Source organism: Nycticebus coucang, chromosome 6 (genome assembly GCF_027406575.1).
Source record: "Nycticebus coucang isolate mNycCou1 chromosome 6, mNycCou1.pri, whole genome shotgun sequence".
NCBI classification, from domain to species: domain Eukaryota; kingdom Metazoa; phylum Chordata; class Mammalia; order Primates; family Lorisidae; genus Nycticebus; species Nycticebus coucang.
The window spans coordinates 43526890-43550455 of NC_069785.1; the positions used below are offsets into that span (position 1 = coordinate 43526890).

The 23566-nt window shown below is 53.9% G+C and overlaps 2 protein-coding genes across 2 annotated transcripts; one reads left to right on the plus strand and one right to left on the minus strand.

Moving 5' to 3' along the window:
• Positions 1-412: 412 nt before the first annotated feature.
• On the plus strand, positions 413-10264 carry ITPKA (inositol-trisphosphate 3-kinase A). The gene is made up of 7 exons (XM_053595879.1): positions 413-974; positions 8158-8254; positions 8336-8552; positions 8676-8880; positions 9109-9210; positions 9495-9566; positions 9673-10264. The coding sequence occupies exons 1-7, from the start codon at positions 486-488 to the stop codon at positions 9874-9876; spliced, it is 1386 nt and encodes a 461-aa protein (XP_053451854.1). The 5' UTR covers positions 413-485; the 3' UTR covers positions 9877-10264.
• Positions 10265-10345: 81 nt separating this feature from the next.
• Positions 10346-21983, minus strand: LTK (leukocyte receptor tyrosine kinase). The gene is given in 21 exon segments (XM_053595907.1): positions 10346-11068; positions 11159-11249; positions 11325-11459; positions 12142-12243; positions 12317-12409; positions 12541-12638; positions 12717-12846; positions 13042-13104; positions 13236-13340; positions 13839-13905; positions 13908-14030; positions 14297-14392; positions 14808-14962; positions 16993-17072; positions 19222-19403; positions 19469-19625; positions 19873-20019; positions 20130-20279; positions 20716-20891; positions 20980-21093; positions 21382-21983. Coding segments are annotated over 21 exon segments (2751 nt in total). The 5' UTR covers positions 21542-21983; the 3' UTR covers positions 10346-10741.
• Positions 21984-23566: the final 1583 nt, after the last annotated feature.

Below are 23566 nucleotides of genomic sequence, written 5' to 3' on the forward strand. Positions count from 1 at the left end.
AGCCTCTGCGGGAGACGGATGGAACGCTGAAAAAAGGAGCCCGAGGGGCAGGATGGGAGAGCAAGAGCAGGACCAGTTCTTCCCCTGCGGGGACTGGGCCTTTGGAGCCGTTTGGAGGAATCCTTCCCAGCTCACAAACTCTGGAAGGCAGTAAACCCCCGGGGCGGAGCGGCCCCGCCCACTTTCTCTAGGGCGGGCTAGGACAGGCAGCCAGGGCCAGGCCCAGATTTTGTGCCTAAGGAGTCTGGACTTTCCTGCCACCCCAAGGAGCAACTGAGAGCCTCCCCTGCAGGGCAAGGTCCCTTGGAGGCCCGCGCTTTCTCTGAAAGTGAAAGAAGTGGGCGGGGGGCGCGGCCTAGGCGGGGCCGAGGCGGGCAACCACGCAGGCTCCGCCCCGGGGCAGTCTCAAGCCGCGGGCGCCTAGCGACTCCAGCACCCGCGGCGCCGCGGGCTGGTGGGCTTAGCTGCTGCGCCAGTGCAGGGAAATGACCCTGCCTGGGGGCCCGACGGGCATGGCACGGCCGGGGGGCGCAGGGCCCTGCAGCCCCGGGCTGGAGCGGGCCCCGCGCCGGAGTGTCGGGGAGCTGCGCCTGCTCTTCGAGGCGCGCTGTGCCGCGGTCGCTGCTGCAGCCGCTGCAGGGGACCCCCGGGCCCGCGGGGCCAAGCGGCGTGGGGGGAAAGTCCCTAACGGGCTCCCGCGGGCTCCCCCAGCCCCAGTGATCCCGCAGCTGACGGTGACAGCCGAGGAGCCCGACGTACCCCCGCCCAGCCCTGGGCCGCCTGAGCCCGAGGGTGACTGTCTCCCGGCAGTGGGCTCGTTGCACCTGCAACAACCTCGCCGCCTTTCCACCTCGTCGCTCTCCTCCACTGGTTCCTCGTCGTTACTCGAGGACTCGGAGGATGACCTGCTGAGCGACAGCGAGAGCAGGAGTCGCGGCAATGTGCAGCTGGAAGCGGGCGAGGACGTGGGTCAGGTATGGGCCGCGGGGGCGGGGCCAGCGCCTGGCGCGGGGGCTGTGCACTGGGGACCAGGCCTGGAGCTCTCGGAGGACCGACTCCTGTCCCACGGTATCCCCGCGAAGGGTCAGGTTCTTACTGTTTAAAAGAAACATAGGGGTCGCAGGGAGGCACCAGGCCGATCTCTCTCCTTGGCAATTGCCCCTCCCGCCCCAGCTTCGTAAGCGGGTCGCGGCCCGAACCCTGGGTCCTCAAAGGAGGGTGAAGAGTACACTACCAGCCACCAGGACCAGGAGAAGCTGGGGGAGCGTACCTTGGAGGCTGTGAGGTACGACTGGAGGAATCGAGGGGCTCAGCCTTGCCCGGTGAACCCTCAGAGAGAGAGGGGCAAAGGAGTGTTTCCCTCGCTCCCCGCCCCCTCTCCAGTGCCGCGGCCCCACCCCCGCCGTTGCCACGGTTTCCCTCTCCTGAGTGGGAGTGGAGAGGAGCTCCAGGCTCTGCTCGGGAGCCGCTGCCTGCCGTCTGCTCCCGGCGCCCGCACGAGGCGTGGATGCAGGAAAGGGAGGGGGCGCAGGACTAGGAGCTCTGGCAGGGAGCAGGACGCAGCCCACCTAGTGCAGCCTCCCACCCCGACAGTCTCCCTGGCTTGCTGCTCCTAAGCGTAGCCAGGGAGAAGGTAAACTGAGACTAAAAGGGGGCATAATCAGCCTGCTAGTCTGTCTCTGGTAGCCTGGATGTTCTAAGGCAAGAGTTGTACCTCAGAAAACCCAGGCCAGGATGCGGTGAAGTCATTCCAGGCGCCCCGCACTTATGGATGTAGGCTCCCAGGACAGCCTTCCTGTCCCCCTCGTTTTAACCGAGGCCAAATACCTTAAATAACTGCCCTCGGTCAGCGCTAAGGACTTGCTCTAGATCCACGTTACGCAAGTGTCCCTGAAGCAAAGAGAGAGGCGGGGGGCACCCTGCGGCCTCTGGTATCTCCAAGCCTGTCCGGTAGCCTGGGTCGGGACGACCGGGGTGAGAGCCGCTGCGGGGAGAGCGCCCGCGCTCTCGCCTCACACTCGGATTGGACAAGGCGAAGGAGACGTTGTATCAACTTGCTGTGGCTCCGTTAACTCTGACTCCCCTGAGATTTACATTACCCCGTGGGCGGTGGGTTTTGACACAAGAGGGGAGAATGATTATGGCGGGCTCCTGTAGTCCCAGCTACTGGGGAGGCTGAGGCAAGAGAATCGCCTAAGCCCGGGAGTTAGAGGTTGCTGTGAGCTGTGACGCTACGGTACTCTACTGAGGGCGACAAAGTGAGACTCTATCTCTAAGGGAAAAAAGTGAAAGAGAGAGGAGAGTGAAAACAGGAACACCCCCGCTCCCCGCCTCCAGGTATAGATAAGATGCAGAGGCTTGGTCCTGAGCCTGTGGCCTTCCTCTTTCCTGCCCCGACTGGTCAGGGTACCCCTGACCCACGATCATTTCTGGAGCAGCCGTGGCTTATGTGGGGGGCAGATGCCGCGGAGGGGTTCCCAAGACAGTGGAACGTGCGGCAGCTAGAGAACTCCTCCCACTCTTCGTCGGGAAAACTTGAGCATTAGCACTAGGTGGGCTGCTCCCCCGCTCAAATCTCTGACAGCTGAGAAGCGCGAGCAGGCTAGCGGTGCTGCGAGTGGGGGCGCTGAGGGCGCGGGCACGCCCGGCTTCCCTCTTCCGCCCGCAGAGACCTGGCGGAGTGCCTGGGGGCGGGACTAAGCGAGGAAGAGGTCCGCGGCTCAAGCCTGAGTGCAGTGTAGACAACCCCCGCTGAAGTCAAGACAGCCTCAGCTGTGTCCTGGGCGTCTTCGGTCCGCCTCTTCCACCCGACCCTACTGTCTTCCGGAGCCGCCGGGAGCTGGTGCAGATGGCCACTGAGGGCCTTTCCAGCTCCAGCCCTGGGTCTTCCCAACCCCCAGCCCGCCAGGGCCTCCCCGAAGGCAAACAGCCACGGCGGCGGCAGATAAGCCAGGGACTGTTGACAGAGGCTGCCTGAGTCCTCGTGGAAGGGCCTGGAGCGGACTTTGCCTCTGGCTGTGCCAGAGCAACACAGCCCTCCACCCAGGCCGCCTTTAGGGCTTCCCCTGGCAGGAAGCAGAGCCGGTCCTGCCAACTGTGAAGGATGCACCTGAGAGAATGGTAATAAGACCCAACTCCAGGACTCCCTCCCTACCAACCCTACATTTGGGCCTAGGCAGAGGGAGGCTAGGAAAAGCCATGCCTACCTCTGCCTAGGACATACATCTTCCCCTTCGCCTCCTAGGAGCGCTGTACAGCCTGCCCAGAACAGGGTAGTTGGGCAGGCAGCCTTGCTTCTTACAGGGGCCTTTCCTCTGGTAGAAAGAGAAACTGTGAGCTGGGAAACATGAACAACCCAGGAAAATAGTAGGAGACCTGTCCCCAAGGGCAGCTCCCATGACTCTAAGGCCTTGCCGGTCTCCTGAAACAATAGCTGGGTATTGGTCTAGCAGAAGAGAGGGTGTTTGGCTCCTGATCATCTGGTTTGCTTTTCTCAGTGCTCCGGGCTGGGTAAGGAGACTTGGATGACATCCCCTCCTGGACTCAGAATTCCCACACATCGCATTCCACTAATTATAGAGCAGAATTTAGGTTAACAGACTTCCTTTTTAAAAAGCAAATGCCCATGGGAAGGTGAAGTCGTGGGTCACTTATATCTTAGTGCAAATCATTTTATAAATTTAAACTGCTCCACCACCACCACCACCACCACAGGGAGTGCTAGTTTGATAGGGCAATTGGAACATGGGGCGGGTGTTGGGCTGGTAGAGCTTCAACTAGAGACTGGGTGAGTGGAAGCAAGCAGCAGGGGTGAGTACCGAAGATGCAAAGGGTCTGCTCTGGCAGGAAATATGATGAGTTTCTTGTATAAAATAAAAAGTAGGTGTTCTCAGGACTTCCACATGGAGTGTAAACAAAGGAGGGTCTGAAGCCAGTATCTGGCCAAGCCTTGCCCAAGGAGAGATACGACCTGTTTAGCCCTAGGAGTAAGGAATTACTAGAGGGTTCTCCTGTGACTTCAAAGACTATCATATGGTCAGCTCTCCTAGCTTTTGGCCAAGACACCCAGGTATCCTCTGGCTGTATTGGTTTCCCAGAGAGAACACCTTCACAGAGAAAAAGCTGTGACTTTGGGCCCCCTTGGCAGCTAGATTTTCAGCCTGTAACATAATAAAAGCTTTCTGATTTCTATACAATAAAAGTATCACCTGCTCAAAAATATCTTCCCTGCTGTTGTTAATGTGCCAGAATCCCCGCCCACCCTCCAAAGAATTATTTTTCAGGAGCCTTTTTGGATACATTCATTTTTAAATACATTATGTTCCCTGGGGGAGGTATCCTCTAAGATGGAAGATGGCAGTGAGTTGAGTTTCATGACACATCAATTCCTTCCATGCTTGACCATATCCATCACTGGGAATGGGGCTAAATCCTGCCACAGCCACCTCCTGAGCTCAATGAGATAAGAAAGCCCTTTATGACCTGATGGCTAGAACTAGCCTTAGTTGCTACTGCTGTTGGCTCATATGAGATGCATAAAACCTGGGTGGGGAGAGTAGGTGCTGTCCCCATTTTACCTCAGCTTGGGAGTAAGTCAATGTAGCATTCAGATACCAATCCAATCCTCTTCCCCCAGGACTACCTTCCACCTTCCAGCTCCCTTCACTGTTTTCGCATCATTTTAGAAGGAAGGATGATGCAGTTCTCTCACCCCACCTAAACAAAAGCTCCTTCCCTCTTCTATTGGGGAACTAGATGTATCCTCTTACTAAGTCCATTCTGACTCATGGACTGACTTACTATGTCCATTCCAGACTTATGACTGAAAATCACTGCCCTTGTACAAAACTTTTTCATGGATTATCCCAATTGACTCCCCAAAGGGAAGTAGGGTGGTACTATGAACTTTGGAACCTGCTGGTGCAAGAGAGCTTTAGTCAGAGATTGGGAGGCTGGAGGCAGAGAGTGAGGGGATGTTAACTTTTCTGAACCTTGACTTCTTTTTGCAAAACAGAGTAATAATACACCTCATACACTTGCTGTGTGTGTTTATCGTGATCATGGTTCTCAAACTGCATGTGAAAGAAGGGGAATCACATGGTACTTCTGAATATAATGGTACATACATCATCTTCCTGGAATTTTACTTGAGGATTTGAGGTGGAGAGTTTTATAATAAAACTTGGATTTATTATGCAGCAGAATGCAAACCTTGTATATATTTAACGATTTTAAAAAGGAGTTTTGAAAGTGATGTCATGCTTCTAGTGGGCTGCTTCTGGCTACACCCCCAGATCTGCAGGGATAGGACATGTGATCACACCCTAGCATGCCATGTAAGGACTTCAGTAGGAAAGTGGGAGCAGTGCAATCTGATGGGAGGTGAGAAAGTGCCTGGCATGAAATAGGCAGTCAGTAAATTGTGCCTTGTGTTATGGCAGCAGCTACATCCTCCTAGAGGAAACAGGTCCACACAGATGAGAGTACTCAAGTTTGGGTTCACTCAGCTAGAAAGTGACAGGACCAGGACTGGAATCAACTGCTGACTCCCCACCTGTGCTTCCCATGAGAAAGGGCTGTATGGTCAGCAGCCTTCCTCTACTTAGGACATCTCAGTTCTCCTTCTCCCTCTTAGAACTCTGTCCTGTCAAGGAAGCTGGTTTCTGGGTTCTAGTCTGTGGGGGCACACATGCATAATTCCTCTAAAAAGTTAGTCCCCCTAGGAGGAGGCAACAGACATACTATCTGGGTGAGCAAACCTGTGTACTTTAGAGAATAGACAAAAAAAGCTGAGTTTGAGGTAAGAAGACAAAGGTTCTGAGTTTGAGATGCTGTCAGGATCAGGTGAAGGCCGGGTGCAATGGTCATGAGGCAAGGGATACACCAGAACAAGAGAAAATAAATCTATATTTTGCTCCCAGTTTTGTCTAAGATAATGGGTCCTCAGCTGTGCATCCTATTTTCTAGGGCTTAGGTTTCTGGATCTAGAGTAAAACAAAACCTGCCTTTGGCCTTGCCAACTACTGAGGTGTGCATCAAATCCAGGGACAGCAAGAGGATCTTGGGGAGCCCCAAGCCATACTTTCTCCAGATCATACCAGGCTGGCCTCCCTATCCTGAACCTTTGTTAACTATGTGTTTATCCCCCTACATGAGAGGAACCAAGGTCCCAGTGATCCATTGTCCAGCTTATGGTTCATGCCGTGGAATGGGATTGGGGAGCTAAGTGCCTGTCACACTCAAGCCTCATTTACTAATCACAACAGTCCATAAAGGTAGTTATTTCCTCATTTTATAGATGAAAAAACTGATGCACAGAGGTTTGTTTCTCAGTCCCCAGAAGATCCCTAGACACTAATAAAAATGCAAAAATTTTGGCCCCATCTTAGCTAGACCTACAGAATTTCCCTGCAGTAGACAGGAGAATCAGCCTTTTTTTGGAGACAAAGTCTCACTATGCCTCCCTCAGTACAGTGCCGTGGGGTCACAGCTCACAGCAACCTCAAATTCTTGGGCTTAAGTGATTTTCTTGTCTCAGCTTCCCAAGCTGGGACTACAGGGACCTGCCATAACACCCAGCTATTTTTTTTTTTCTTTTTTTTCCAGCTATTTTTTGGTTGTGGTTGTCATTGTTGTGCAGCAGGCCCAGCTGGGTTATAATCCATCAGCTCAGATGCAAGTAGCCATAGCCCTAGCTACCTGTGAGCCTTTTTTTTTTTTTTTTTGACAGTCTTAATCTGTTGCCCCAGGCTAGAGTGTTAGCATGTCCAGGCCTCAACCTAGCTTACAGCAACCTCGAATTCCTGGGCTCAAGAAATCTTCCTACCTCAGTCTCCCCAGTAGCTGAGACCACAGATGACTTCCACAAAGCCAAGCTAATCTTTCTTTCTTTTAGACAGAGTCTCACTTTTTTGCCCTGTGTTATAACTGCTCACAGCAACCTCAAACTCTTGGGCTTAAGCAATTCTCTTGCCTCAGCCTCCCAAGTAACTGGGCTACAGGCACCCACCACAACGCCTATTTTTAGAGATAAGGTCTAGCTCTGGCTTAGCTGGTCTCAAACTCCTGAGCTTTCTCCGCCTCCCAAGCAGCTGGGACTACAGGTGCCCACCACAACACCCAGCTATTTTTTGGTTGCAGCCGTTGTTGTTTGGCGGGCCCGGGCTGGATTCGAACCCACCAGCTCAGGTGTATGTGGCTGGAGCCTTAGCCGCTTGAGCCACAGGCACCGAGCCTTTTTTTTTTTTTTGAGACAGAGCTTCAAACTGTTGCCCTGGGTCAAGTGCCATGGCATCACAGCTTACAACAACCTCCAACTCCTGGGCTCAAGCGATTCTCCTGCCTCTACCTCCCAAGTAGCTGGGCCTACAGGCACCCACCACAACGCGTGGCTATTTTTTGGTTGCAGCCTTCATTGTTGTTGGGTGGCCTGGGGTGGATTCGAACCCACCAGCTCAGGTGTATGTGGCTGGCACCTTAGCTGCTTGAGCCAAACAGGTGCTGAACCAGGATAATTTTTTAATTTTTATTTATTTATTTATTTTTTAGAGACAGAGTCTCACTTTGTCGCCCTCAGTAGGGTCGAGGGTCAAGTGCTGTGACATCACAGCTCACAGCAACCTCCAGCTCTTGGATGTAGGCAATTCTCTTGCCTCAGCCTCCCAAATTTGTCTATTTTTAGTAGAGGTAGGGTCTTGCTCTTGTTCAGGCTGGTCTCCAACTCCTAACCTCTAGGGATACTCAGCCTCCCAGAGTGCTAGGATTACAGGTGTGAGCCACTATGCCCAGCTTATTACTATTTTTTAAAGAGACAGGGTCTTAACTCTGTCATCCAAGCTGGAGTGCAGTTATCCAGTGGTGCCATCATAGCTCACTGCAACCAATAACTCCTGGGCTCAAGCAATCCTCCTGCCTCAGCCTCCGGAGTAGCTGGGACTACAAGCAGCCGCCACAAGACCTGGCTAGTTTTTTTTTAGTAGAGATGGTCACGCTCTTCCTCAGGCTGCTGAGCTTAATCAAAGGATCCTCCCACCTGAGCCTCCCAAAGCCTTGGGATTACAGGCGTGAGCCACCGCGCCCTGCCCTGGGACTGTTTCAGAGGAGGGCTTATGCATTACCGAAACGCTGACCCGCAGACCCTGACCTTGTCGCTTTCAGAAAAGCCACTGGCAGAAGATCCGGACCATGGTGAATCTGCCGGTCATCAGCCCTTTCAAAAAGCGTTACTCCTGGGTGCAGCTGGCGGGGCACACAGGTTAGCTGGGTCGCCCACATGGGGTGGGGAGGTGACCCGGACAGGAAGGGGCTGAGCAGGCTAACTGGTATTTGTCCGCAGGGAGTTTTAAGGCGGCGGGCACCAGCGGGCTGATCCTGAAGCGCTGCTCTGAGCCAGAGCGCTACTGCCTGGCGCGGCTGATGGCGGACGCGCTGCGCGGCTGCGTGCCTACCTTCCACGGCGTGGTGGAGCGCGACGGCGAAAGCTACCTGCAGTTGCAGGACCTGCTCGACGGCTTCGACGGGCCCTGCGTGCTTGACTGCAAGATGGGCGTCAGGTACGCGTGCCCTGCGGTACTGAGTGAGGTGGGGACCGTGTTGGGGTTGGGGGCTAGAACAAGCACTCAATGAGGTGCCCTGTGCGCCCCCTCATTCCCGGGTCGGGGCCTGCACCCCCATAGGACTTACTTGGAGGAGGAACTGACCAAGGCCCGAGAGAGGCCGAAACTGCGGAAGGACATGTACAAGAAGATGCTGGCAGTGGACCCTGAGGCGCCTACTGAGGAGGAGCACGCGCAGCGCGCGGTCACCAAGCCGCGCTACATGCAGTGGCGAGAAGGCATTAGCTCTAGCACCACGCTAGGCTTCCGCATCGAGGGGATTAAGGTGGGCAGGCTCGTTTAGCTCTGCACCGCCCTGGCCTTTCCTCCCTCCTAGCCCCACCATACGGTATCCTTCCCAGTTCGTTGTCTCCTCCTGCCATACCCCAACTGCCGCGTCACTGTGATCGCCACCACCGCGAGAGGCCCTCTGGCGGCCGTCTCGCTGTCCCCAGCAGCCAACGACCCGGGAGGTACTGCTGCCCTAGGCTGACTCCCGTCCCACCTCCTTCAGAAAGCGGACGGCTCCTGTAGCACCGACTTCAAGACTACGCGCAGCCGGGAGCAAGTGATTCGTGTCTTTGAAGAGTTTGTGCAAGGAGATGAGGAAGTGCTGGTAAGGGCGGAATCCCAGAACCCTGAGGTGTTGGGGAACCTGAAATCAAGGGATGCCCCTGGTCGTACCGTCGAGTGCTCTCGCTTATGGGACCTCCTTTATCTCGCTGTGATATCTGAGCTGTGACTGCTTTATGTTCCTTCCCTTCTGGGCCGTGCGCGCTGCGGGAGGCGTGTACCCTCCTCACAACAGTATCTACCAGGCTGAACGTGCATTATGCCTTAATTGTTAGCAGGGGCTCACTTAGCGTTTGTTAATTTGCCCTTCTTGTCTACTCTCTCCAGAGGAGGTATCTGAACCGCTTGCAGCAGATCCGGGACACCCTGGAGGTCTCCGAGTTCTTTAGGAGGCATGAGGTAAGAAGCCGCGAGGCTCAGGTCTGGGATTTGTGAGGCCTAGAGTGGGAATAGGGTGGGGCTTCTCAGGGACAGGGCTGTGGCCTGACTGCGCGGGGCTCGGCAGGTGATCGGCAGCTCACTCCTCTTCGTGCACGATCACTGCCATCGCGCTGGTGTGTGGCTCATCGACTTTGGCAAAACCACGCCCCTCCCCGACGGCCAGATCCTGGACCACCGGCTGCCTTGGGAGGAGGGCAACCGCGAGGATGGCTATTTACTGGGGCTGGACAATCTCATTGGCATCTTGGCCAGCCTGGCTAACAGATGAGGCTGGACTCCTGTCCCCGCGTGGGCCGGGCGGTCTGACAAGTGGACCTGCGGCTACCTCCCCACTGTGCATGCCGGCGAGAGACTGAAACCCCGTTGCGGGCGGCTCAAAGGGTCCTGCAAGGCCAGGCGCCAACCACAAAGTGAGCGCACTGCTGATGTCAGGGGTTGGCGCCCACACGGCCCCAGCCCCCAGCGTTCCCAGAGCAGAATGACACTCATTTACGAAATGAGAGGGAACAAAGGCTTTTTCCTCAGCCCAGCTCTTCTGAGGAGGCTCCACCCTCTCCAGAGGAGCCAGGTAATGACTTTTATTTAGCAGGCATAGACCTACTGGTCTAATCTCTTACACTACAATAAGACTGTCCTTCCCAATAAAACTCAAAGACCCAGCTTCTATGGCTCAGGCCTCATCCCTTCCCTCCTGTGGTCCACTCTTCCTCAGTTCTGGTGTCCCTGATATCCACTAGATCATTGGAGGATGTGAGAAGAGCTTTTTATTGGAAGCATCTGCAAAGTTGGGGACTGTTCAGATGAAGGATGTTCACAGAGGGCCAGGACTCCCTAGGGATGCCTGGGGATGGGAATGGGAGGGGTTCTAGTCCCAAAGATCAAAGGCTAGAAATGGTCTGGCCCTTCACCAGGAGGCCTGGAGTTGGTTTCCAGCATGGAAAGTCTAGTGCTGCCAAGCCAGCCCTGAGACGGGTCCAGACATGCAGACTGCAGTGGGGACAGAGGCTACTGGAATAACAAGCCACTTAGGGGTGGTACCTGTGGCTCAAAGGAGTAGTGCGCCGGCCCCACATGCAGGAGGTGGCAGGTTCAAACCCAGCCCTGGCCAAAACAGAAAAAAAATAACAAGCTACTTAGAAGCCTGATAAGGAATAGAGAAAGGAGCCATCCCTACTATCAATGCCTGAGTCCTCCTCACTCTCAGAGTCTCCTGGGGCCCAGGAGCCATAGGTGGGATTCCAAAGGTTCTGAGGTTGAAGGCCCTTGGGTTTGAGGGGCTTGAGGCCAGAGGACAGCCAGGGCCCAAGAAGGCTCCCTCCCCAGCTTTTTGTGCCCTCTGTACTCAGCTCCTGTGGGGATTTGAGGCCCTCCAAAAATCTGTTCCCCAGCCCAAAAGGCCTGTCCTCCTCCAGGATGGGCCCCAGCTCCACTGACAGGGGTGAATTCAGCACATTGGGGTCCTATAAGAGGAAAGTCAGGGAGTAGGGGGCCATGGAGTTGTTTTATGGCTCCCCAAGACCAAGATCATCAGTGTGGGTCAGGGAGCACACCTGAGGGCAGTATTGTAGATGCTCCAAAATGCTGGCAAAGCTGGGGCAGGGTTCAGGCTGGTGCTGCCAACACTAGGTCATGATGCGGTACCTGGGAGGAGGCAGGAGTTCATGCCCACCCATGGCCATGAAGGACCTCTCTCCCTGGGCAGCCCTCTAAACTCACACTGGCCCTGGACATCTCCTAGGAGGATCCATCTAGCTCCCTGAAACAATGAAGTCTAGCACCTCCTGGTTGGTGCGCCCAGGGTAGGGCATGTAGCCCAGTGAGAAGATCTCCCAGAGCAGCACCCCAAAAGACCTGTATCACAAATAGCAGAACCAGGTGAGACCCATTGGCACACCCTCTCCTTCCCTCCCACAAGTTTGCCCAGAAAGAAAGAGATTAGCAGGGCAGCGTCTGTGGCTCAGTGAGTAGGGCGCCAGACCCATATACCAAGGGTGGCAGGTTCAAACCCGGCCCCCGCCAAACTGCAACAAAAAAATAGCCGGGGGTTGTGGCAGGCGCCTGTGGTCCCAGCTACTCAGGAGGCTGAGGCAGGAGAATCGCCTGGGCCCTGGAGGTGGAGGTTGCTGTGAGCTGTGTGACGCCATGGCACTCTACCAAGGGCGAGAAGGTGAGACTCTGTCTCTACAAAAAAAAAAAAAAGAAAGAGATTAACTTAGGGTGGCGCCTGTGGCTCAGTGAGCAGGGCGCCGGCCCCATATACCGAGGGTGGTGGGTTCAAACCCAGCCCCGGCCAAACTGCAACAAAAAAATAGCTGGGCGTTGTGGCGGGCGCCTGTAGTCCCAGCTACTTGGGAGGCTGAGGCAGGAGAATCACCTAAGCCCAGGAGTTGGAGGTTGCTGTGAGCTGTGTGACGCCACGGCACTCTACCGAGGGCCATAAAGTGAGACTCTGTCTCTACAAAAAAAAAAAAAAAAAAGAAAGAGATTAGCTTCAAAACAGAGGACAGGAGGATAAGGAAGGGTGTGTTATCACCAGGGGTCTGTCTTAGATGTGAAGATGCCCTCCAGGAAGGCTTCTGAGGGCATCCACTTGACCAGGAGCAAGGCCCCGTTCCCCTTGTGGTAATAACTGGCCCTACAGAAGGGAGGAGTGATGAGTTGTAAACCCTCTTGGACCAATAGCCTTCCCAGCTCCCCAAGCCTTGCACTGGTAGATAGCTCTTGCCATTCCAAAGTCCCCAGTCTTGGCCACTCGGCTGGGCCCAGTGCAGCTCAGCAGGCAATTCCGGGCAGCAATGTCCCTGCAGAGTTTGGCAAAAATATCACTCCCAGAACATAAAAGATTTGGCCCTTCCTGATCTATTTCCTTAAAAGGAACAAGGAGGGGGAGGCAGTGGGGCTGGGGATCCCCTGAGCCAGGACTGCTCCCAACCTGTGGATGAAGTGATTTTCCTCCAGGTAGTGGTAGCCCTGGGCTATGTCCTGGGTCAGTTCCAGCAGGTCCTGCATGACTAGAGCTGATGGCTGGTCCTGGGTCAGGCAGAAGGTGTGTCAGTCCATGTAGGACACATGGGCAGGATCTTTGGAGGACTGAAAGAAGGATCTCACCAGGTGTGACCGACTATGTCTCAGGAAACTCTTCATGTCCCCTCCAGACATCAACTCCAGCAGAATGAAGCGGGAGGCAGCCTGGAGGCTGAGCCCCACACACTGCATGATGTTCTTATGGCTAAACTTGCTGAGTGGGGTGGTGAACATACCCCACCACCAGCAGGGAGATAGAAACCATGTTCTAGGTTCCATAAAACTGGAGAGGACCTCTGTGTCACCAGACTTGCCACCTCTCAACCCCAGGATGAAGAAAGGCTGTTCCCGTAAGCAGTTCTGGCTTCTCCCTCCCACCTTCCAGCCCTGCCCCCCGCCCCAGGTCTACCTGATGATGAGTGCCTCTATGAGGAAGTCCAGCTCGTCTTGAGGAGAACAGAGTTCTGGCAGTCTGGGGCGGGCAGAGGAAGAGCACAGAGATACTGAATTCCCCTGGACACTTTAGAAGGGTGGGTTAACCCTAGCTCTAGTAATTGCTCTCCCTTCCCATGGTGCCCTGCTTTCCTGCCCCAGCCGGAAGACTCACTCCCTCTCACCTTAATAACTACCTGTAGTGGTCTGGAATCCCCAGGAAGGCCAATTACCAGTCCCTCATACACCTCCCCAAAGGCACCGTGGCCCAGAGCTCTGCAGGAAGACAGGTTGGAAGTGAGTGGTTGGCTGGCCTGGAGAAGGGTCCTAGAGTCCTAGTACCCCCTTTCTGTGCCCTGCTCCTCCACATCCCCATGCCTCTGGCTGACCCCATGTGAGCTCTCTCTGCATCCTGGCATGGTGGAAACCCTGCAAGGGTAACATGGACTCGCACAGAGCCAGGGCAAAAGAGGGCAGATGTGGGGTCAGAGTTGGGGGGGAAGACTGTGATGAGGCCTTAAGTCCTAGCACACACCATAGGAGGCAAGGGGTCTCTCTTGGGCTCTAAAATAGTCTTAAGTCCCTACCATTCCAGAATTGAGGCTGAGAGCTGAACTTGAGCAAATTATTTCCCCATTTGGAGCTTCTTTGGGCCTCCATTCCCTGAAGTTTGGGCCAGAGTTTCTCTGGGATCCATAATTTACTACAGCAGGGAGCAGGATCAGAGATGTGGATCAGAGTGTACAGGTTGTTAGAGGGAAGTAGAGGACTCACCTCAGCAAAGTGACATTAGCTGGGGAAACCTCCGTGAGCCCTGGGGGCAGAGGCCAGGACTGAGCTAGGGCAACCCCACCTTGCATTAATGGGTGTTGGCAGCTGTCCTGATGGCAAAGGTTCAACGCTTGCTTAGCTCAAGCTCAGGGCCTGGCTGCTTCATTCCCCACAGACACTGCCACTTCTGGTTTGCTGGGGATAGGAGAAGCAAAGGCATATACTCTACCTTCCCATCAGGTCTACTCGCCCTCCCCCTGCCCAGGACACCTCTACAGATCCCCATTAAGGTGAATGTTTTCTCCAGACCTCCCTACCTGCTTCCTTAGAACCCCAAAGGAGTCTACCACAGCTCTCCTGGTGGTAGAGATCTTGAAGTCAGCCATGTGTGCCCCAGGACCCCACAGCTCAGTGGAGAGGAGGTAGCCTTGAATCTGCCACATCTGCTCCATGCTCCATACTCAGAATCAGGACTCCACACACCATAAGGAGGTTCAGTGCCGAGGTCACCACCACAGCCACCATTAGAACCAGAGGGCCTGGGGAGGTGGGCAGGTCTAGGGAGAGAGACACCTGCAGTGGGAAGGTGTTCTCTGTCCCTTTACCCTCAAGTTTTACCCATTGCTTCAAGACTCAGCTCAAGTGTTAACTTTTCCATGATGCCTTCCCCAATTATCCCAGATAGAAGCAACATCTCCCTTTTGAGAACTTGTAAAACATGTTTTACCCCTCATGGCAATTGTCACTTGAGATATAAATCTATATTGCCATATTTAAATATCCATCTCACCTCCCGCACTGGACTACATGCCCCTGGGGGGCAAAGTTTGCACTGATGGGTCTCTAAACCCTGCCCAGTACCAAACAGTACCAGGTACACAGAAGGTCTATAAACCATCTTTCCAATTGTCCTACTGCCCTTCCCAGCCTGTGATCCCAGGAGTCAAGACCTTGGGCAAAGGTAGGACATACCCATGCAGGTGATGTTATCCACAGCTAGCTCCATGCCCTCAGGCCACAGGCATTCAGCCAACTGGAGCTCAGCCTGCCACTGGCACTCTCTCAAAGGGCAATGACTAGAGTTGAAATACCTTCAGATCTCTACCTCTCCATGGCTGTGACTGACAGTAAAAAAACTGATATGGTGGGGTGAGGTGTGGGGAATATGGGCAATGGGGTTGGATTTTTGGGTGGGATATGCATGCCTTTTCCAGCTATGTGGTTAATTCTAGCCCAAGACTATTTTATTTATTTAGTGAGACAGAGTCTCATTCCATCATCCTGGGTAGAGTGCCAAGGCATCATAGCTCACAGCAACCTCAAACTCTTGGGTGCAGAAGATCCTCCTGGCTCAGCCTCCTGAGTGGCTGGGACTACAGGTGCCTGCCAAAATGCCTGGCTGGTTTTTCTATTTTCAGTGGAGATGAGGCCTTGCTCTTGCTCAGGCTGGTCTTGAATTCCTGAGTTCAAGCAATCTGCCTCCCTCCGCTACCTGAAGTGCTAGGATTACGAGTGTAATGCAAGACTTCAGAGCAAAGATCAGTGTCAGGCATGCAAGGTGGGTGAGAGAGCTTGAGCCTTCTGTAAGCTTGCCTGCTCTCTTCTGGGAACCTTAAGATCCCACTTTTTTTTTCTGAGACAGTCTTACTTTGTCACCCTTAGTAGAGTGCCATGGTGTTGCAGCTCACAGCAACCTCAAATTCTTGGGCTTGGCTCGGTGCCCATAGCACAGTGGTTATAGGGCCTGCCACATGCACTGAGGCTGGCGGGTTTGAACCTGGCCTGGGCCAGCTAAACAACGACAACAGCAATAAAAAAAAAAATAGCTAGGCATTGTGGCAGATGCCTGTAATCCCAGCTACTTGGGAGGCTGAGGTGAGAGAATTGCTAAAGCCCAAGAGTTTGAGGTTGCTGTGATCTGTGATGCCATAGCACTCTACTGAGGACATCTCTGTCTCCAAAAAAAAAAAAAAAAAAAACTTAAGCGATTCCTTTTGTTTTTTTTTTGAGGCAGAATCTGAGTATGTCACCCTGGGTCGAGTGCCATGGTGTCACAGCTCACAGCAACCTCAAACTCCTGGGCCCAAGCAATTCTCCTGCCTCAGCCTCCCAAGTAACTGGGACTACAGGCGCCTGCCACAGTGCCCAGCCATTTTTTGGTTGTCACTGTTGTTTGGCAGGCCCAAGCTAGATTCCAACCCACCAGCTCCAGTGTACGTGGCTGGCGCCCTAGCTGCTGAGCTACAGGTGCCGAGCCTTGAGCAATTCTCTTGTCTCTGCCTCCAGAGTAGCTGGGACTACAGGCGCCTGCCACAAACCCAGCTAATTTTTGTTGCAGTTGTCACTGTTGTTTAGCAGGCCTAGGCTGAGTTTGAACCTGCCAGCCTCAGTGTATGTGGCAGGCTCTGCCTTTTTTTGAGACAGAGTCTCACTTCATCGTCCTAGGTAGAGTGCCAAGACATCATAGCTCACAGCAACCTCAAACTCTTGTGCTCAAGCAATTCTCTTGCCTCAGCCTCCCAAGTAGCTGGGACTACAGAAGCCTGCTACAATGTCTGACTATTCTTTTATTTTTTTTTAGAGTCTTATTTTGTCGCCCTCAGTAGTGCCGTGGTATCATAGCTCACAGCAACCTCCAGCTCTTGGGCTTAGGCAATTCTCTTGCCTCAGCCTCCCAATCAGCTGGGACCACAGGTACCCACCACAACGCCCAGCTATTTTTTGTTGCAGGTTGGCTGGGGCCAGGTTTGAACCCGCCACCCTTGGTACATAGTTCCGGCGCCCTACTCACTGAGCCACAGGTGCCACCCATGTCTGGCTATTTTTAGAGAGGAGGTCTTGCTCTTGCTCAGGCTGGTCTCCAACTCCTGAGCTCAGGCAATCCACCCTCCTTGGCCTCTCAGAGTGCTAGGATACAGATGTGAATCACCGTGTCTGGCCCAAGTTCCCAGGTATTTGAAGAGAATTTATAGCAAGGGAATCCAGAATCCCCCAGTGTAATGATGGTATCACACTGATAGCCCACTTCTCAAATGATCCTGTGCTATGCAAAAAGTAGATGGTTTCCAGTGTAGAGCTGGTAGCTCTTACATGAGTGGGTTCAGGGATTGGGGAAAAGGCTTGGCTTGGTTAAGAGATGAGGCTGGGGTCAATACATGCCAGAGGTTGCAGGTAGAGTTCACTGCTGGGGTATATGAAGGATACCCCATCTTCCCCATCAGCCCAGAGGTTGTCAGTCTGAGGCATCACCTCTTGAAAATGTGAGTGATGGTGGGTTTGACTACAAAAGTGAGGAAGTGGGGGGGAAGAACAATAGGAGAAGGTGTGGGGGACAGAGGCTAAAAGAGGAGTAAGGAGCACACAGCTGCCTCACTTCTGGGGAGCTGGCATCTCCCAGTTGAAATCCCAGTGTGGCCTTCTCTACACTAGCATTCTGATGCAAGTGTTTCTGTTCATAAGCAGGTGCTCAAAGGCTAGAGAGGTGGGGAGGGAGTAATCAGCTAGAACCTGAAGGCCTGGCTCTGGCTAGCTGGGATACCTCCTGTCTGTTTGAGCCCCTCCCATCCCATATTCTCAGCTATAAAATGGGAGAGGCTCAACCCACACATTCCATTTCTGTGAGAATGTAGTTGTGTGTGTAAAGTATTTATAAACAGTATAGCCCAGATACAAAGCCTCTGTTTCTTTATACTAGTGGTTTCTAAACTGAAGTGCATTAGAATCATTCCCTAGAGGACTGATTAAACACTTTGGGACTCTTCCCTAGAGTTTCTGATTCAGTAGGTTAGAGAGGGGCTGAGAATTTGCATTTATTTTTAATTAAAAAACAAAAAATTGGGGCGGCACCTGTGGCTCAGTGAGTAGGGTGCCGGCCCCACATGCCGAGGGTGGCAGGTTCAAACCCAGCCCCGGCCAAACTGCAACAACAACAAAAAAATAGCCGGGTGTTGTGGTGGGCGCCTGTAGTCCCAGCTGCTCGGGAGACTGAGGCAAGAGAATCGTGTAAGCCCAAGAGTTAGAGGTTGCTGTGAGCCGTGTGATGCCATGGCACTCTACCCGAGGGCGGTACAGTGAGACTCTGTCTCTACCAAAAAAATAAAATAAAATAAAAAATTGTATATATTATGTACAACGTTTTGAAATATGTATACATTGTGCGATTTGCTAATTCGAGCCAATCATCATATGCACTAACTCGCAAATTTATCATTTTTTGTGATGAGAACATCTAAAATCTAAAAATCTTAGCAATTTTTAAGAATTATTTATTTATTTAGAGATAGAGTCTCAGTTTGTCGCCATCGGTAGAGTGCTATGGCATCACAGCTCACAGCAACCTACAGCTCTTAGGCTTAGGCAATTCTCTTGCCTCAGTCTACCGAGTAGCTGGTAATATAGGCGCCCGCCACAATACCCAGCTATTTTTTTGTTGCAGTTTGGCCAGGGCCAGGTTTGAACCCACCCCCCTTAGTATATGGGGCTGGCGCCCTACTCGCTGAGCCACAGGCGCTGCCCAATTTTTTTTATTTTTAAAAGGGATGAAGTCTAGCTCTGTCACTCAGGCTGGAGAGCAGGGGCACAAAAGAGCCTCATGAGCTCAAGAGAGCCACCTGCCTTAGCATCCCCACCAGTAGCTGGGACTAGAAGCCTGGGCCACCAAGGCTGGCTAAGAATACATTATTATTAACTATAGCACCATGTTTTGTAATAGAGCTCTGAAAGTTATTTCTCCTAACTGAAATTTTGTATCCTCTGTCCCAAGAAGAGTATGTGTACACTTTTTTTAATTTTTTGAAACAGATTTTCTCTGTTGCCCTGGGTGGAGTGCCATAGTGTCATAGCTCACAGCAACCTCAAACTCTTGGGCTCAAGAGATCCTCCTGCCTCAGTCTTCCCAGTAGCTGGAATTACAGGCACCTGCCGTGACTGACACCTGGTTAGTTTTTCTATTGTTTGTAGTCAAGGTCTCCCTCTTGCTCAGGCTGATCTCCAACTCAAGCAATTCACTGGCCTCTCCGAGTGCTAGGATTACAGGCCTTGAGCCACTGCGACCAGAGAGAAGATGCATTACTAACACTTCAGGTGGTGCTGAGGTTCCACATTACAGGGCCACCCTTTGAGAACTACTGACTTAAACCAATCCTGCCTTTGTGCCTTCCAGCTGACAGCAACAGACCAGGGAAAGCACCTGTCTGATGGGAAAAGACTCTGGATTTAAATGAAAATCTAGGGACTCCTGTCTGCAGGTGTGATTCGCAATTTATTTGACCTCCTTTTCTAAGAATTTTTGCTCTGGCCTGAAGCAGCTTAACATCTTTCCCACTCAGCCCTGCTCTAGGCTCTGGCCAGTTTTAAGGTTCTAACCTCACTTCACCCTCGGAGACGCCCGGATGCCCTCCCCAAGGGTGCACCTACCCCGGTAGCCGCCGCCGCCTCCACCAGCACTGCAGGCCCCTCCGCCGCCTCCAAAGCCACCAGCCGCGGCCCAGCCAAGTGTAGCCTAGGCCTCTGCACAGCTCCGGCCGCCCTCCGCGGAGAGGGCCTGCGACGTCCAGCCGCCCCCTCCACCTGCAAAGCGACAGTAGGCCAGATGGGTAGCATACCCGCCTCTCCTCGCGGCCGGATGCCCTCACCGGCCGCTCCGCCTCTCCCGTCGCTCCCGGGCGCCGCTGAGCGGTTCTCCAGTTTCTCAGGGACGGCCTGAGCCCAGCCTCGGCTCTGCTGCCTCAGGTAGGCTCAACCGCCGCCTCCGGCTGCCACCAGCAGTGGCTCCAGCTCGCCAGCGCGCAGCTATGGGGCCAGCGGCATGTTCACGGGAGCGCCCTCCAGCACAGAGGGAGGACACTGGCATTCTGGGATGGCTCCCGCCACGGGGGTCCCCAAGAGGGCTGGGGCTCCCAGCCCAGTTCGGGAATAGAGGAACAGACACCAAGGGACATACATACCAAGCGTGCGCGCGCACCTCTGGGAAGAGGATTGGAACCCCAACGCCGAGCGCTGGAGGAGGTTAGGCGAACAGCGCCAAGGGAGCACGTACCCGCAAGACGTAGGTGGCGGCTCCACCACCCCCGCCACTTCCAGCCCATCGCCGCGACTTCGAGACCGATTGGGTCCCATCCATCGCCGCGTGCTAGTCAGCGGCTGGAGACTCTCTGAGGCAGACGAGTTGGCTCTCCGGGCTACCCTGCTGGCACTAGGGGTAAGAATGGGCAGAGCCCGGGACCCTCCCTTCGCAGTACCCGTGTCCGAGCAGCGAGAAGGAACGCCATACCCCTTCCCACTGGCTCCACTTACTCCAGGACAGGCGTCCTCTCCCTGCTGCCCTACGAGGATGTAAAGCGGCTCCCCACCACCAAGGGAGAAGATCGCCGAGACGAAAACGCCATGCGCCCTCAACAGGTGGTTTTTGGCGCCTTTGCCGCCCGCAGCTCCGTAGGCTGAGATCTTGTGGGACGCGGGCGTTGAGTCCCCGCCCTTGCTCCTCAAGCCAGCTGCTCCAGGCAGAGGTTGGCGACGGAGGCGGCTCCAGAATTTTTTATCTGAGAGACTTAATCGACTTTGAAGGGATGAGACTAGGTTTGAACACCACAGAATTAAACTTTAGACTTATTTTAGGACTGTTCGTGGAGATGAGAGAGACTCAAGCCACCCCCTAGCGCTGCCGTTTGTTAGGGGTCTCGGGTACAGGCTAATCGGCGGCTATAACAGCCACACTTCCTCTGGGCCCGCTGGAAGGAGGGACACTCGAGGTCGTCCTGGTTGGACGTCGCTGCGGAAAGCCCTAAAACGCAAGACGGTGCGGCGTGCACGTGGCCTTGGTTCTCCTTACATTGGACCTGCAGAATAGCAGGTCACTGCCCACCCCTAGCCCACCCGGCACTTACAGGTACTGGCCCGGGCCTGGCACCTGCCACAGCTGCACGCCTCTCAACGGCCCGGCGGTCCCCACAGTCTCCACCACGCCGCTCCCCGCGTACGCCCCCTTACATGGTGCTTATGTGGGCCCGCGCCGGCCACTGGCCCGACAGGTGGAGAACTGCCAAGATCCCTCGGTGCCTGGGAGCAAGGAGGGAGAAAAGGATCGTCGAGGCCCTGGCCGAGCCGAGGGGTCTGGGCTTGGGGCGCGGAAGAGAAGGGAACTCACCTGAGGGATTTAAAGGGAGGGCGGTGACTTTGGGGTCCCGGGAGCCGGGGGTTGGCAGAGGCGAGGATAATGGAAAAGGCACCTGGGACTCTGAGCTGGTGCAGAGAACGGCGCCTGAAAGGTGACAGGGAGCCAGCAATGTAGCGACAGGGAGCATAATGTTAAAGGGGAGGCGGGATAGCAGATGAAGAGGTAAAGCGATTCAGAGAGAACCCGGGCTGCTGGCGCCCCACCTCCGACCCCGCCCAGCGGCGCTCGCTCGCACCTGGATGCCGGCCACAACCCAACTTCAGTATCTGAAGACTCGTCTACCAGTTTTTCTTCCGGAGACCTTGACGCTCTGAACTCGGTCGGTTCTGCAGGACACCCCATCCTTCCCAGCACTTAGATTGGTGGCCTTACCCCCAGGCAGTGCTGAGACCCCACTTCTCAAGCTCGCGATGCGGGTTCTCGGATTCGCGCTTTCCGCCCGCACTCCAGAAGTACGGACTGGAGAACTTCGGCTACGAGTGTTCCAGGCCTCTGGAGGAGCCACTGACACATGGCCTGTCGCGACCGCCATCCCCAAGCTTAGGAAGATGCCTCTGGCTGGGCCGTTTCCTGATTGCCAGACGGCACTTATCCGCGGCTCCAAACCACAGCAGCAGCCGGCCCAAGCGGCCCATCGCCCGTTTGGTCCGCCGCACCCGAAGTTGACAGCTCCCAACTAGCCGTTGCGCCCCAGGCTTTTACGAGTGTCCAACGGCGAGACACCCCTGGGAACCAAAGACGCTCTGGCCACGCCCACCTCAGACCCCAGGATGCTGAAGGAGGAAAGGGCGGGGCGTGCAGGCAGCGAGGTCCTCACGCTTCCGGGAGGATCCTTGCGGAGCCCACCGGCAGCTGCTCGCATCTCCAGCTCTTGAGTGTGCCCAAGCTGCCCTGGAGACTGGGGTGGGAGATGAAGGGCCCCATTCCAGACATCAGGTACGGACTTCCACATTCCTTAGGACAGGAGCAGTGGAGTGTGCACTGCATTGCTGGTGGCCTTGGTTCTCCTAACGGTGGGTGTACTGATGTGATCATATCAGAGTTGTGGGAAGTACTCTTTAATCTGCTCCAGAGAAGGGCTTGTTACTTGCCATTATGTGTCTTTCAGTGTCTTTTTTTTTTTTTTGTAGAGACAGAGTCTCACTTTATGGCCCTCAGTAGAGTGCCGTAGCCTCACAGCTCACAGCAACCTCCTACTGCTGGACTTAAGCGATTCTCTTGCCTCAGCCTCCCGAGTAGCTGGGACTACAGGCGCCCGTCACGACGCCCGGCTATTTTTTGGTTGCAGTTTGGCTGGGGCCGGGTTTGAACCCGCCACCCTTGGTATATGGGGCCGGCGCCCTACCGACTGAGCCACAGGCGCCGCCCGTCTTTCAGTGTCTTTATGACTACAAGGCTGAATCTCCCTGATACTCTCAGAAACATGGATCTTAGTTGGCTTCATACAGTTGCATTGACTGTTACACCTGTAAACAACTTCTTATTGTGATGGGGTAAAGGACTGGACTAGATGTCAAAGGGTCTGATGCTAGTACTAGCATCTCTAGTCAACAGGTGATTTAGCAAAGCCACAACTGAGCTGAGGGTTTTCTCCACCGCCTGGGGATGGGAAAGGTGCTCTGTAAACTACCCCCTAACAGAGAAGGCTACTCAGCCTTCAGGTGGTTTTGTTCTTGGGTCCTAAATCTTTTGCTCAACACAACTAATTTGAAAGGCTGAGACCTACATTTAATATAAAACACTTGAAAAAATAAGTTATAGTAGCTATTGGTAAAGTCTGTGTATAATACAAGGTATAGATGCAACAGTGACTTTTGTAAAAACTATGGTATCCATGCCGTAATTAACTATGATGATACTGCACTGAGGTCACTGAATTTACTTTTCAAGGGCCCTGTAGGCTGCTACTTCTCAGATTGTGATTAGTTGTGGACAACAGCATCAGTATCACCTAGAAACTTGTTAGAAATGTAGATTCTTGGGCTTCATCCCAGATGTACTGAATCAGAAACTCTAGTGGTAGGGTAGGGCCCAGGCAATGTTTTTTTTTTTTTTTTTTTTTGAGACAGTCTCACTACATCAACCTTGGCTAGAGTGCTATGGCGTCACAGCTCACAGCAACCTCAAACTCTTGAGCTTAAGCAATTGTCTTCCCTCAGCTTCCCAAGTAGCTGGGATTACAGGTGCCTGCCACAACGTCCGGCTATTTTGTTGTTGTTGTTGCAGTTGTCATTGTTATTTTTAGCTGGCCCGGGCTGGGTTTGAACCCATCAGCCTTGGTGCATGTGGCCGGCGCTGTAAACACTGTGCTACAGGCGCTGATCCCAGGCAATCTGTTTTAACACACCTTCTAGGTAATTTTTGTCACATAAATTTGAGAACCACTGGTATTTGCAGATACAATAGTTGCTTAATAAGACCCTATTAGATCAGCGGTTCTGAATGTCTGGGTCGTGACCCCTTTGTAACAATGAAAATACATCACAGCATTAGGAAGGTTGAGAACCACTGAATATTAGATAGTTCTATGTCAGCAGCTCCATTTATAGGGAGTGGG